At 43.0% G+C, this 15,077-nt stretch overlaps 1 protein-coding gene across 3 annotated transcripts; it reads left to right on the top strand.

Annotated features, from left to right (window-relative positions):
- The first annotated feature begins 571 nt into the window (after positions 1-571).
- Positions 572-11,992, top strand: LOC109876582 (von Willebrand factor A domain-containing protein 3A). Of its 3 annotated transcripts, XM_031818854.1 has the most exons (16): positions 572-830; positions 2,842-3,022; positions 3,417-3,629; positions 4,221-4,291; positions 4,554-4,718; positions 5,164-5,254; positions 8,556-8,657; positions 8,811-8,908; positions 9,238-9,390; positions 9,620-9,728; positions 9,895-10,039; positions 10,357-10,501; positions 10,719-10,870; positions 10,962-11,079; positions 11,266-11,363; positions 11,444-11,992. In XM_031818854.1, exons 4-16 carry the CDS (start codon positions 4,262-4,264, stop codon positions 11,502-11,504), a joined length of 1,467 nt encoding a protein of 488 aa, XP_031674714.1. In that variant the 5' UTR covers positions 572-830; positions 2,842-3,022; positions 3,417-3,629; positions 4,221-4,261; the 3' UTR covers positions 11,505-11,992. The 3 variants fall into 3 exon arrangements, with proteins under 3 accessions (XP_031674714.1, XP_031674715.1, XP_031674716.1); XM_031818855.1 differs by lacking the exons at positions 572-830; positions 2,842-3,022; positions 3,417-3,629; positions 4,221-4,291 and having other exon boundaries at positions 4,603-4,744; XM_031818856.1 differs by lacking the exons at positions 572-830; positions 2,842-3,022; positions 3,417-3,629; positions 4,221-4,291; positions 4,554-4,718 and having other exon boundaries at positions 8,561-8,657.
- The last annotated feature ends 3,085 nt before the right edge of the window (positions 11,993-15,077 follow it).

The raw sequence follows: 15,077 nt of genomic DNA, 5'->3' as shown, positions 1-15,077 counted from the left end.
ACCCTCTGCACACATCAACAACAGTCACCCACGAAGCATCGTTACCCATCGCTCCACAAAAGCCACGGCCCTTGCAGAGCAAGGGGAACCACTACTTCAAGGTCTCAGAGGTCTGGTGCGCGCTATTTAGCCACCGCTAACTTTAGCCACCGCTAACTAGCTAGCTATTTCACATCCGTTACATGTAGAGTCAGTATGATTGTGTGTGTGTAGAGTCAGTATGAATGTGTGTGTGTCGAGTCAGTATGAATGTGTGTGTGTAGAGTCAGTATGAATGTGTGTGTGTAGAGTCAGTATGAATGTGTGTGTGAGTCCCTGTACTGTATATTTTCACTCTTTCTTTCCTTTCATACATTTGAGATGAATGTATAATATGTTAATATGCTTGTAGGTTGATATGTTTCCGGTCTTCACCCCTCTACTACGTGTTATAGTTTTTAATATCAGTCCTCCACATTGCTTTGATTCAAGTTGGCATGTGGCGCCCATATCTCTAGAACTTCTTCACCTTTAACATTCTTCATTCCTCGGTTCAAGTTGTCATCACTCTCTCTCCTCTGTTTCTTCCCCACTATCAGTCTGAAGAAGACATATCCTGTCCTCTCTCAGATCAGTTGTACAAGTTTGACAGAGTTCCTTCTTCTACCATACAAGACGTTGTTTCAAGGTTGTCATTGTGTTCCTCTCTGTAGTACTATACAGTGTGTAGTATAATAACTCCACTGTGTTCTACTTGTCTTTCTGTCCTCTGTCAGGTTCGGCTCAGCTGTCAGAGCTTGGAGGGAGAGGTTGGCCCTCACCTCACCAGAGAACCTGCAGGAAGCCTGGCAGTAAGGTCCTCAAAGTGTGTGTGTGTGTGTGTGCATGTGTAAGCCTGGCAGTAAGGTCCTCAAAGTGTGTGTGTGTGTGTGCATGTGTAAGCCTGGCTGTGAGGCGGTCTGATGTTTCTGTATGGTGTCTCTGCTTTTGAGGGCTCTTTGCTGTTCTCTCTCTCTCTCTTTGCCTGGTCTCTCTCTCTCTCTTTGCCTGGTCTCTAGCTCTACTTCAGGAGAGAGGCAGTTCTCTGCCTGTATGGAGACCGGAGAGATTTCACATAGTGCTTTTGTCACATGCTATGCAGTGACGTCTTTCAAAAGTATTTCAAAGTGCGTGTGTGTGCGCACGTGTGCGTGCATGTATTTGTGCATCCGTATCAAATCAAATCAAACTGTATTTGTCACATGCGCCGAATACAACAAGTGGTAGACTTTACCGGGAAATGTTTACTTACAACCCTTAACCAACAGTGCAGTTCAAGAAGAGTTAAGAAAATATTTACCAAGTCGACTAAAATAAAAGGTAACACAATAAGAATATAAATAACGAGGCTATATACAGGGAGCACCGGTACCGAGTCAGTGTACTGGTGGTACAGGCTAGTTGAGGCAATCTGTACATGTTGGTGGGGGTGAAGTGACTATGCATAGAAAATAAACAGCGAGTAGCAGCAGTGTACAAAAAGGGGGGGGGGGGGCAATGTAAATTGTCCGGTGCGATTTTATTAATTGTTTAGCAGTACTTATGGCTTGGGGGTAAGAAGCTGTTGAGGAGCCTTTTTGTCCTAGACTTGGCACTCTGGTACTGCCTTGCAGTGCGGTAGCAGAAGTACACAGTCTATAACTTGGGTGACTCAATTTTATGGGCTTTCCTCTGACACGCCTATTATATACGGTCCCGGATCGCAGGAAGCTTTGGCCCCAGTGATGCCCCAGTTTGCCATACCAGGCAGTGATGCAACCGGTCAGAATGCTCTCGATGATGCTGCTGTAGAACCTTTTGAGGATCTGGAGACCAATGCCAAAATCTTTTCAGTCTCCTGAGGGGGAATAGGTTTTGGTTGTACCCCTCGTCACGACTGTCTTGGTGTGTTTCAGAACATGATAGTTTGTTGGTGATGTGGACATCAAGGAACTTGAAAGTCTCGACCCGCTCCACGACAGCCTCGTCTATGTTAATGGGGGCCTGTTCGGCCCGCCTTTTCCTGTAGTCCACGATCAGCTCCTTTGTCTTGCTCACATTGAGGGAGAGGTTGTTGTTGTCCTGGCACACACATGCCAATTTGACCTCCTCCCTATAGGCTGTCTCATCGTTGTCGGTGATCAGTGTCCAGGAGGATGATGTTGATATGAGCCATGACCAGCCTTTCAAAGCACTTCATGGCTACCGATGTGAGTGCTACGGGGCGGTAATCATTTAGGCAGGTTGCCTTCCCTTCCTTGGGCACAGGGACTATGGTGGTCTGCTTGAAACATGTAGGTTTTACAGACTCTGTCAGGGAGAGGTTGAAAATGTCAGTAAAGACACTTGACAGTTGGTGCGTGCATGCTTTGAGTACACGTCCTGGTAATCAGTCTGGCCAGCGGCTTTGTGAATGTTGACATGTTTAAAGGTTTTGTACACACCGGCTACTGAGAGCGTTATCACACAGTCATCCAGAACAGCTTGTGCTCTCATGCATGCTTCAGTGTTACTTGCCTCGAAGCGAGCATAAAAGGCATTTAGCTCATCTGGTAGGCTCGTGTCACTGGGCAGCTCGCGTCTGGGTTTCCCTTTGTAGTCCGTAATAGTTTTCAAGCCCTGCCATGTCTGACGAGCGTCAGGGCCGGTGTAGTAGCATTCCATCTTAATCCTGTATTGACGCTTTGCTTGTTTGATGGTGTGTGGTGTGCGTTTGCGTGTGCATATGCCTTTGTGCATCTGCGTGTATTTGTGAGTGTGCGTACAAGCATGCTTGCATGTGTGTTTGCGTGGCTGCACACGGATGTGTATAGCTCTGACCATGTGTCTCTTTCTCTCCTCCAGGTGGGTCCAGGGATTACAGTGTTCAGGGAGCAGGAACACCATGGGTGCTCTGAGGCTGTCTCTGGAGGGGGACCTCAATAGTGGGGCACCCTCCCTATCTCCCGCTCCTCTTCTCCCTCTGTCCCCCCCTCTCACCCAGGGCCTCTACCTCTTCACCAGCGGATTGCCTGACCAGGAAATTGTATGACACTGTCCTGGCAACAGTTATATCAATTGGTGATGATGACTCATGATGGTGAACATTAGAACTGGTATAGGAAGAGCTGATCTGAAATCAGTTCTTTAGCCGCAGAGAGTAACCATACTGTTACACTGGTCGCACTTCATCCCAACAGGGCACTATAATAGAGACATCTTCCCTCTATTGCCCTCTGCTGCTGGAAGCGAGTTAATGCACTAGCTAGGTGTCACTGATATAATGTGCCTACATATTCATATGCCCGTGCTTGTTGTCTGGCAGCTGTGCGTTTCGATGAACATGTGAATAAATGTTTTATTTAAAAAAAACTTTTCTCTCGAAAAGTCAAATGAATGACAATCAATCCAGAACAAGTCTCTTGTTGCTCTGTTCCCAGGCAACGGTGTCTTCATATGTGTCAGAGTGTTGCAGTGGCCGGCCTCTACGTCTCCACATCTGTCTGTTGACTGGAGAGGAGACAGAGGGACAGACAGAGGCACAGACGGGGGGTTGCCCTCCACCTCGCCATGCCACCAGGGAGGAGACTGCGGGGCACTGAGGGAACTGGCACAAGCTGGCAACGGACGCTTCCACTGGAGCAGTGAGACAGGTACGCGAGAATTCACACACACAATCTTCATGAAGACTTCAAAAAGTGCCATGGAAAAATAGATTACTCCACTATCAAGTGGCACCTTGAAGAAATGAGCACCAGTGATGACAGTAGAAGTAGAAACACTTACCCACCACAGAGGTGATTACTTCCTGGAGGGGCTACCAGCCAGCTGTGTGAACCCACTTATCCCCCAGCTAATGGCCTATTCAACAGATACTTCTTCTATACAGTGTGTGTGTGTGTGTGTGTGTGTGTGTGTGTGTGTGTGTGTGTGTGTGTGTGTGTGTGTGTGTGTGTGTGTGTGTGTGTGTGTGTGTGTGTGTGTGTGTGTGTGCATGTTGCTTGTCTGTGTGTATGTATGCATGTTGCCTGTCTGTGTGTATGTATGCAAGTTGTGTGTGTGTGTGTGTGTGTGTGTGTGTGTGTGTGTGTGTGTGTGTGTGTGTGTGTGTGTGTGTGTGTGTGTGTGTGTGTGTGTGTGTGTGTGTGTGTGTGTGTGTGTGTCTGTGTGTGTGTGTGTGTGTGTGTGTATGTGATGCTGGGTGGAAACCCTGAGCCCTGGTCTGTCCTGTCCTCTCACTGCAGGCATCCTGGAGAGCGATGACATAACTGCTCTGATTGGAGAGATGGAGAGGGCTGCTAATTATTGGCAGAAGGTGAGATTGGAACAGCATGGGGAAGGGAGAGTGCTAAACAGCAGCAACAACAACGGCTTACACACAGATCTGTCCTAAACTACTCAAAACATTTAGATTCAGATACTAGTCATATGTATTTACAACATACTGTAAGGTATTCTGTTTACATTATTTTAATGGAGAAAAAAAATATTCAACCACTTTAACATTGTAAGACTGTCATTGCAAATCTATCCATTGCTAGTTAAAGGATGACCTGTATTTCTGTGTGTGGCTCCAGAGCGCCATGCTGGTGGACTCCTTGACCCAGAAGTCTGACTGTAGGTGCCCAGGGGAGGATCTCTCTCCTGGGGACAAAGCTCCGGCCCAGTCCCCCCTGGCCTGGAGATGCAGAGACAGACCACTGCCCCCACCGCGACCCACAGCACTCACCCTCGCCAGGCTGGTTAGAGCACACACATATGCACGGATGTACGAACAAACACACACAATAATATTTTCTCTTCTTTGTCCTCTCTCATTTCAACATCAAACAGCTCTTTCAACATTTCTTTCTCCTCTCAACTAACAAACAGAATATCAGATGAAAGATTATTTTAGAAATGCCTCATCTTGGGCCGAGTAGGATGCTAATAAATATGGAGTGGATGTTATAATGTTTTGTGTCGATGCTACATAAGACCGCATGAAAGCATTTATGAAGATTATATAAACATATGTAGGGCAATATGACGATTATATAAACATATGTAGGGCATTATGACGATTATATAAACATATGTAGGGCATTATGACGCTTTATGTCATGCAAATCAAGGTTTATGATGCTTTATACTGCATATCACCACTCGAAGTGAAGTTTTACATACGTTTTTATTTTCTGCTGACAGCAAATGAAGGAAGGCCGAACAAACGAGCATTCCTCCTCTCAGAAGGCTCTCGCATGGCGTCCCAGCAGTACCACATCTACTATCCCACCGGGTGAGTCAGCATTCTAGCCTGGTTAAACCAGACTGAATCAGTTTTAATGCCAGGCTGGAAGTTTACCAGCGGTATCTAGGTTAACTTCCCCCGTGGGTGACTGTCAGTTCAGTGGAGTGAAGGTTCTATCTCAGGTGAGTGTCAGGCAGGGGCTAGAGCAGGGCCCAGTTCATCAGGCACCAAACGGAAACAAACAGTCGAAAACATGGAATGCCAGACAGAGCAACTGTCACCTTTCTGTACCACAGCGAGTGCAGTAAGTACCAGTTCACTGCTGCTCCTGTCCCAACCCCAGTCAAAGTGAGTGCCAGACTAAAAATTAATAAACTATTAAAGAAATGGAGGATGGCTCCATTTCATCAAAGTCCTTTACATGAGGAATTAAATCCATGTTGGTTCGGTAAGGAGTAACCCGTATTTCCAACTGGTTTGTTGACCTTCACTTTATCTTTCTACAGATGCTTTGTATCTTCAAGATGCTTTTAAAGATGTGAAGAGTAGACTAGTGCATTTGTCCCAAATGGCACCCCTTTCCCTACAGTACCAGTCAAAAGTTTGGACACACCTACTCATTCAAGGGTTTTTCTTTATTTTGTACTATTTTCTACATTGTAGAATAATAGTGAAGTCATCAAAACTATGAAATAACACATATGGAATCATGTAGTAACCAAAAAAGTGTTAATCAAATCAAAATATATTTTATATTTGAGATTCTTCAAAGTAGCCACCCTTTGCCTTGATGCCAGCTTTGCACACTCTTGGCATTCTCTCAACCAGCTTCATGAGGTAGTCACCTGGAATGTATTTAAATTAACAAGTGTGCTTTGTTAAAGTTAATTTGTGGAATTTCTTTCCTTCTTAATTCTTTGAGCCAATCAGTTGTGTTGTGACAAGGTATGGGTGGTATACAGAAGATCGCTCTATTTGATAAAAGACCAAGTCCATATTATGGTAAGAACAACTCAAATAAGCAAAGAGAAACAACAGTCCATCATCACTTTAAGACATGAAGGTCAGTCAATCCGGAAAACTTAAATAACTTTGAAAGTTTCTTCAAGTTCAGTCACAAAATCCATCAAGCACTATGATTAAACTGGCTCTCATGAGGACCGCCACAGGAAAGGAACACCCAAAGTTACCTCTGCTGCAGTAAGCTCATTAGAGTTAACTGCACCTCAGATTGCAGCCCAAATAAAAGTAACAGACACATCTCAAAATCAACTGTTCAGAGAAGACTGCATGAATCAGGCCTTCATGTTCGAATTGCTGCAAAGAAACCACTACTAAAGGACACCAATAAGAAGAAGAGACTTGCTTGGGCCAAGAAACACGAGCAATGGACATTAGACCGGTGAAAATCTGTCCTTTGGTCTGTTGAGTCCAAATTTGTGATTTTTGGTTCCAACCTCTGTGTCTTTGTGAGAAGCGGAGTAGGTGAACGGATGTTCTCCGCGTGTGTGGTTCCCACCGTAAAGCATGGAGGAGGAGGTGTTATGGTGTGGAGATGCTTTGCTGGTGACACTGTCAGTGATTTATTTAGAATTCAAGGCACACTTAACCAGCATGGCTACCACAACATTCTGCAGCGATACGCCATCCCATCTGGTTTGCACTTAGTGGGACTATCATTTGTTTTTCAACAGGACAATGACCTAACACACCTCCAGGCTGTGTAAGGGCTACTTGACCAAGAAGGAGAGGGATGGAGTGCTGCATCAGATGACCTGGCCTCCACAATCACCCGGCCTCAACCCAATTAAGATGGTTTGGGATGAGTTGGACCGCAAAGTTAAGGAAATGCAGCCAACAAGTGCTCAACATATGTGGGAACTCCTTCAAGACTGTTGGAAAATCATTCCTCATGAAGCTGGTTGAGAGAATGCCAAAAGTGTGCAAAGCTGTCATCAAGGCAAAGGGTGGCTACTTTGAAAAATCTAAAATGCATATATAAAACACTTTTTTGGTTACTACATGATTCCATATGTGTTATTTCAAGGCGTTGATGTCTTTACTACTTTTCTACAATGTAGAAAATAGTTTTAAAAATATTTTTTAAATGAATAGGGGTCCAAACATTTGACTGGTACTGTATACAGTGGTGTAAAGTACTTCAGTAAAAATACTTTAAAGTTCTACTTAAGTCGTTTTTTGGTATCTGTACTTTACTATTTATATTTTTTATATACTGACTGTATATTGTGCACTACTTTTGACCAGAGCCCTATGGGCTGTATATAGAAAATAGGGTGGCATTTGGGACAAGTCCCTTAGGTCTTGTTTTTCTCAGTAATGAGGTTTCTCCCCTGGTACATCACCACCCCGTCAGCCAGGGTTAGGGATTCTCACCTGATATATCACCACCCTGTCAGCCAGGGTTAGGGATTTCCACCTGATATATCACCACCCCATCAGTGAGGGTTAGGGATTCTCAACTGATATATCACCACCCCGTCAGCCAGGGTTAGGGATTCTCACCTGATATATCACCACCCCGTCAGCCAGGGTTAGGGTTTCTCCCCTCAGGTACATCATCACCCCATCAGCCAGGGTTAGGGTTTCTCCCCTCAGGTACATCATCACCCAGTCAGCCAGGGTTAGGGTTTCTCAGGTACATCATCACCCCATCAGCCAGGGTTAGGGTTTCTCCCCTCAGGTACATCATCACCCAGTCAGCCAGGGTTAGGGTTTCTCCCCTCAGGTACATCATCACCCAGTCAGCCAGGGTTAGGGTTTCTCAGGTACATCATCACCCCATCAGTCAGGGTTAGGGTTTCTCCCCTCAGGTACATCATCACCCAGTCAGCCAGGGTTAGGGTTTCTCCCCTCAGGTACATCATCACCCCATCAGCCAGGGTTAGGGTTTCTCCCCTCAGGTACATCATCACCCCATCAGCCAGGGTTAGGGTTTCTCAGGTACATCATCACCCCATCAGCCAGGGTTAGGGTTTCTCCCCTCAGGTACATCATCACCCAGTCAGCCAGGGTTAGGGTTTCTCCCCTCAGGTACATCATCACCCAGACAGCCAGGGTTAGGGTTTCTCCCCTCAGGTACATCATCACCCGTTTACCTCAGACTAGATTTCTTGTTGTTATTGTTGTTGTTATTTTTAAAATGTTTGTTTTCCCAGGGATACACACATGAGATGAACTGTTGTGTTTTGATAATACAAAACTGCAGATGTTTTTATAGTTTGTATACAAAGGATGAGTGTTTTTTTTCAAGTTTAAATGATTGTATGATGTAAAATTGATATAGCCTTTTATAAGTTAGCCTGTTTGTTTCTTGTGTCTCATTCAGTACAGCCCATGACTGGTTGGGGTCCAGTAGAGACTAAAGCCAGGCAGTGGAAGCCTTCTCAGGTCACCCAGTCTGTGTTCTACCTGGAAGATGGTAACTTGGGTAAGTGTGTGTGTGTGTGTGTGTGTGTGTGTGTGTGTGTGTGTGTGTGTGTGTGTGTGTGTGTGTGTGTGTGTGTGTGTGTGTGTGTGTGTGTGTGTGCGAGTGCGTGCGTGTTGACTTTTGGGTTGTGATTGTATTTTCCCTCTTGTCTAGGTGTGGTGTTCAAGTCTTACCCCAAACCTAAAAGTGTCCGAAAGTCCATCCCCTTAGTGACTCTGCCAAAGCAGGAAGAGATCTGCTCGACCAAACGGGTGCAGTATCAGATATGCATGCCAATCATCAAGTCAACCAATCAGATTGATCTATTCATCTTGAAAATAAAGGAGAGCCGCACATAGTGTGCACATAGTGTGCACGGCCCTCCTTTATTTTCAAGTTTTCCACTTCGCTAGCCAGCACCTCGCCCTATTAGGTGTGCGTTTCTTTTTCTTCTAGATAGATGAATAGATCAAACATCAGCCGTCTTATTTAAATGCTCTAATTATAAGTCGCTCTGATAAGGCAATGTGCTAAAAATGTGTGTGGGGGGAGGGGCCCAGATTTTTAAAAATCTCATATGTCTCTTGGCCCTGGCCTGTAGTGGCTGAAGAGGTTCAGTATTAAGAGGCAGAAGCTTGACATCTATAAGCTGGTGTCTGGACCTGACTGTACTCATCATAAGAAGCTGGTCCCTTCGGTCCTCAAGAGAGTGTCTGCCAAATACTGCTCCATCTTCCCCAGTGTCCACATCAATGTGAGTCAGAGGAGAATGGCTTCAATAACATCTTTTGGCATGAATACAAATTAAAATGCTAGCAACTAAGTTCAAGTACGAGTACAAATGTCCAATGCAGCCAAATGGCGGAAAAATGATTCCATTTGATTCTAAATAATAATGATATCAGCTTATCCAAGCAGCTATCTATCCACTCCCATGCTGGTCTGAGCCTCATGTCTCTCTCTGTCTGTGGTTGTTGTTTCAGGGGATGGTGAAGCACCTGCAGCTGACTCCAGGAGAGTTAAAACAGTACCTTACTCAGACTGAGAGACTCCTGCTGCGCTACATGCAGAGGCTGCAATGGCTGCTCTCCGGTATGCCTCTCTCTATGTCTCTGTCACTGTCTCTGTATCTTGTCTTTCTCTCTCTGTTCTAGTCATTCTAATTATATGGTACCAAAATACTGGAATATCTATGAATGCCCGATTGAAGGTTGAAGAAACCCTAGTGTCTGGCTCCTTCCGCTCACTTCTTCCCCAGGTAGCAGGCGTGTGTTTGGGGCGGTGCTGGAGAGGGAGGTGTGTGTGCTGCTGGATGTGTCCGGCTCCATGGCGCCCTGCCTGGGGGAGCTGAAGACCAAGCTGGCCTCTCTCATCTGGGAACAGCTGCATCACAACACAGTCAGGTAAACTAAACCTAAAAAGCTTTCCTTACCCCTGGATACTTCCACTGTTGACTCTCCCAGAAAAAGAATGAAAAAGGAACTCTGTGTTGGCCTAGACAAACAGGCTCACGTTTCTCTTTCTATCCACCTGTCTGTTTCATAGAGGACAATTACAGGCAATGGTGACAGTAGAAATATAAATACAATCTTATTCTAGTTCTGTGGTTGTTACTACTGTAGGTTCATTATGTTCATATAACCATCTCACCCCTGCTACACAGACACCCATTGGTTATTGTCATATCTAACCCCAGACACCCTCTCTGACTGTGTCCCAGGTTCTCTCTGCTGGCGTTCTCCGAGGGGGTGAAGGCGTGGCGTCCGGCACTGCAGGAGCCTACAGAGGAGGCATGCCGCGACGCGGTGCAGTGGGCATATCAGCTCAACACCCATGGGGGAACCAACACTCTGGAGGCCCTGCAGGTGACGGGTTTAAGTAGTAACTGGCTATGTCATGTTATAACCTCCGTATGTATGTTGCCCAGACTGGCTGAGGGTTAGAGGATAGTGTGGGCCTGTACCTGCTGTTCTTGGTACATGGCATATGTCATGTTAACCAATTATATTTATATATGTCATGTTATAACCTCTGTTTGTCTGCTCCTTGTCATGTTATAACCTCTGTATGTATGCTCCTCAGACTGGCTGTGGGTTTGGGGACAGTGTGGGCCTGTACCTGCTGAGTGATGGGAAGCCAGATTCCAGCTGCAGCCTTGTGCTGAAAGAGACTGAGAGGCTGACCACAGGGAACCACATTACTATCCACACTGTCTCATTCAACTGCACAGACAGGTCTGACTATATGATTGTACATTGATTGATTTGTACATTTAATCTATTACACGATGACGCTCACTACGACCCACTATTACACTTCTGACAGCTCAGCCAATGACTTTCTGAAGAAACTGGCTCACCAAACTGGGGGTCGGTACCACCGTTGTCATGACAATGTGGATGCGCTCAGTGGGCTGTTGGAATCGGGCCTTAGTGATGGAGATGTGAGCAGACACACACACGCACACAAACACACGTACGCATGTATACACACCTGAGCGGCATAGCCTCTGTGCTATTAGTCAAACACTGAACCAGCTTTCCCTGTCTCATACCAGTCAGGGGTATGGAGGACACAGTAGAGACAGATATTGAAGTTTGAGGGACCTATTGTGAACTGATTCCAACAGGAACCTACCCTGCCGGCCCTCGAGGGAGATGACTTGAGGAGACTGGCTCAGGAAATTGACAAACTGAGACATTTCCGGAAGCAGGCACAGGTCTTCAGGTTTGTCTTACAGTGAGCAAATGGGTTAGATGTGGTATAAAAACTGTTGTCCATGACTGACCTTGACCTGTTTTTGACAGGGAAATCCTTTTGGAAAAGAAGAATCCAGAGGAAACAACAAGAATCAATCAAACAGACTAGATTACTGTAAACCCAAGAATTTGACTTCAATGATTTTATATACACATTTGTAATTTAGATTTTCAATGACTCAATATATGAAGAAAGTGGTTGTAAAGAGATTAAAACTGGTGTGCATGAATTTTGTCAGATTAACCATATACTGTACACAGTTCTATTTGATCTAATTTGGGTGTGCAGTATGCTTTGTTCAGATTGACAAACCTCTGCTTTTCTTAATTTAAAACTAGAATGCTTAGTTGCTACATCCATTTTTCACTTATAAATGATTTCTCTATATATACCCATTGATTCTTGAAGAATATAATGTACTGTATAAATGCCTCATGAGCTTACTTCAACTGTCATACTCATCAGAAAGCTTGTTTTACTCCAATGTTTGTATAAAAAAAAAGTTAATGTGAACAGACACTGTACAGCCTAAAGAGGCAGGGCTGACTGCTTGGTATTGTTTCTCTAGTTTGAAATAAAAACAGCTAATAACCTTATTGTGTTATATTGTTTCTATGTACCAATCAACATATCGACATGAATAAAACAAATGATTCCATGATGTCTGTTATAAATAATATGAACATGTCTAATATGAACATGTCTAATATGAACATGTCTAATATGAACATGTCTAATATGAACATGTCTAATATGAACATGTCTAATATGAACATGCCTCATATGAACATGTCTAATATGAACACGTCTAATATGAGCATGTCTAATATGAACATGTCTAATATGAACATGTCTAATATGAACATGTCTAATATGAACATGTCTAATATGAACATGTCTAATATGAACACGTCTAATATGAGCATGTCTAATATGAACATGTCTAATATGAACATGTCTAATATGAACATGTCTAATATGAACATGTCTAATATGAACATGTCTAATATGAACATGTCTAATATGAACACGTCTAATATGAACATGTCTAAAATGAACATGTCTAATATGAACATGTCTAATATGAACATGTCTAATATGAACATGTCTAATATGAACACGTCTAATATGAACATGTCTAATATGAACACGTCTAATATGAGCATGTCTAATATGAACAGGTCTAATATGAACAGGTCTAATATGAACATGTCTAATATGAACATGTCTAATATGAACATGTCTAATATGAACATGTCTAATATGAACACGTCTAATATGAACATGTCTAATATGAACACGTCTAATATGAGCATGTCTAATATGAGCATGTCTAATATGAACATGTCTAATATGAACATGTCTAATATGAGCATGTCTAATATGAACATGTCTAATATGAACATGTCTAATATGAACATGTCTAATATGAACACGTCTAATATGAACACGTCTAATATGAACACGTCTAATATGAACATGTCTAATATGAACATGTCTAATATGAACATGTCTAATATGAACACGTCTAATATGAACATGTCTAATATGACCATGTCTAATATGAACATGTCTAATATGAACACGTCTAATATGAACATGTCTAATATGAACATGTCTAATATGAACATGTCTAATATGAACAGGTCTAATATGAGCAGGTCTAATATGAGCAGGTCTAATATGAACATGCCTAATATGAACATGCCTAATAAATATGAACATGCCTAATATGAACATGTCTAATATGAACATGCCTAATATGAACATGCCTAATAAATATGAACATGCCTAATATGAACATGTCTAATATGAACATGCCTCATATGAACATGCCTCATATGAACATGTCTAATATGAACATGCCTAATATAAACATGTCTAATATGAACATGCCTCATATGAACATGTCTAATATGAACATGCCTAATATGAACATGTCTAATATGAACATGCCTAATATGAACATGTCTAATATGAACATGCCTCATATGAACATGCCTCATATGAACATGTCTAATATGAACATGTCTAATATGAACATGTCTAATATGAACATGTCTAATATGAACATGCCTAATATGAACATGCCTAATATGAATATTTTTTGGGCGGCCGGGTAGCCTAGTGGTTAGAGCTTTGGACTAGTAACTGGAAGGTTGCAAGTTCAAACCCCTGAGCTGACAAGGTGCAAATATGTCGTTCTGCCCTTGAACAGGCAGTTAACCTACTGTTCCTAGGCCGTCATTGAAAATAAGAATTTGTTCTTAACTGACTTGCCTCGTTAAATAAAGGTAAAAAAATATATAAATATAGATGTCTAATATGAACACGTCATACATCTTTATTAGGTGTAGTTAAGGTAATAAACACATAGAAGCACAAAAAGCTGCAATAATATCAGACACCTACTTACAGCACTGAAAACCCAATCATCCCATTCATCAGGATCTTTGTGTCAAAAGGACATTTTTGACAAGTCAACACGGCTTCATACTGTTCACTTCCCAAGCACTGGGTCGACACACATGACACATTACAATGAAAGAATGAGGGTTGGGAAAGCTTTCCCAGTAAATATGACATTTTAAGGGGTAATGTGCAGTTGCTACATCCATTTTGGACTTGTAAATTAACTATATGTACCCATTGATTCTTGAAGAATATAACTTAGAAATGTCCAATGTGCTCAGTTCAACTGTCATACCCCATCAGAACCCAAATTATAAGCTTATTTTACCCCAGTTTTAGTAAACAAAGTAAATGTAAACAAACACTTTACAGCCTCAAAACATAATCAAACTATAATGTTGATATCATGAATTGCCAGTCCTGAATTTGAGAGTGGTTATATTTCTCCAGTCCTGACCCTCAGCTTTTTACCAAAACATGAGTGGGGAAAGTATTTGTTATTGTTTCAACCGCTGATTGCCTGATTCCCACTTTAAGGTGTTACGGTTTCATCAAGAAGCAAGCAGCTGAGCCAGCACTTGCAGGAGGATGCCGGGGAGTTGGGTGGGCGTCAGAGGGGTTTGAGGAGAAGGGTTGACGCTTGAGAAGTGCAGGGTTGAGACAGGACTAGGAGAGGGGCAAGGTTTGTGGAGGAGGAATGACAAATAGGTATTATGTACATTTGCTGATTTTGTACCTGTGAAACATGATCTTAGTCAGAGCGTGCGTGTTTCATCCAGACCCTACGGTAACGAGTCTCAGGTGAAGCCACAAGTGATTGTCAGGCAAAGGTTGTCAGAGTAGACTGCAGGGACCTGCAAGAGGGGTGTCAAAATATAAAAAGGGGGATCTTTTAATGATATGTATTCAATGGACATAAGCAGATACATGACAGTACGTTGAAAGGTACAGTGGGCCTATTTACCAAAGTCGTTTTAGTGACATCATTTACAATGGAAACTAATGTGGCAACCAGATCCGCACATCACTGGGTAGGCCTATATTTTGGTTTATTCAGAAGGTTGATGGGATATTGTATGTTTCTTTTAAGACTGTTGTAAAAATATGCAATATAATTGCACTAGAAAATAAAACATTTAGAATCTGCGTATTTTGGCTGTGTATCAATGTTTAAAACCCATACTTTCGACTCAACTTTGTCGTAGGAAATCACCAGTGTTGTATATAGAAGGAAATAGTATCACGGAACTAGTATTCTTATGCGACATT

The sequence above is a fragment of the Oncorhynchus kisutch genome, unplaced genomic scaffold, assembly GCF_002021735.2.
Source record: "Oncorhynchus kisutch isolate 150728-3 unplaced genomic scaffold, Okis_V2 scaffold1665, whole genome shotgun sequence".
In the NCBI taxonomy this organism is placed as follows: Eukaryota; Metazoa; Chordata; class Actinopteri; order Salmoniformes; family Salmonidae; genus Oncorhynchus; species Oncorhynchus kisutch.
This window is presented reverse-complemented; position numbering and strand designations above follow the sequence as displayed.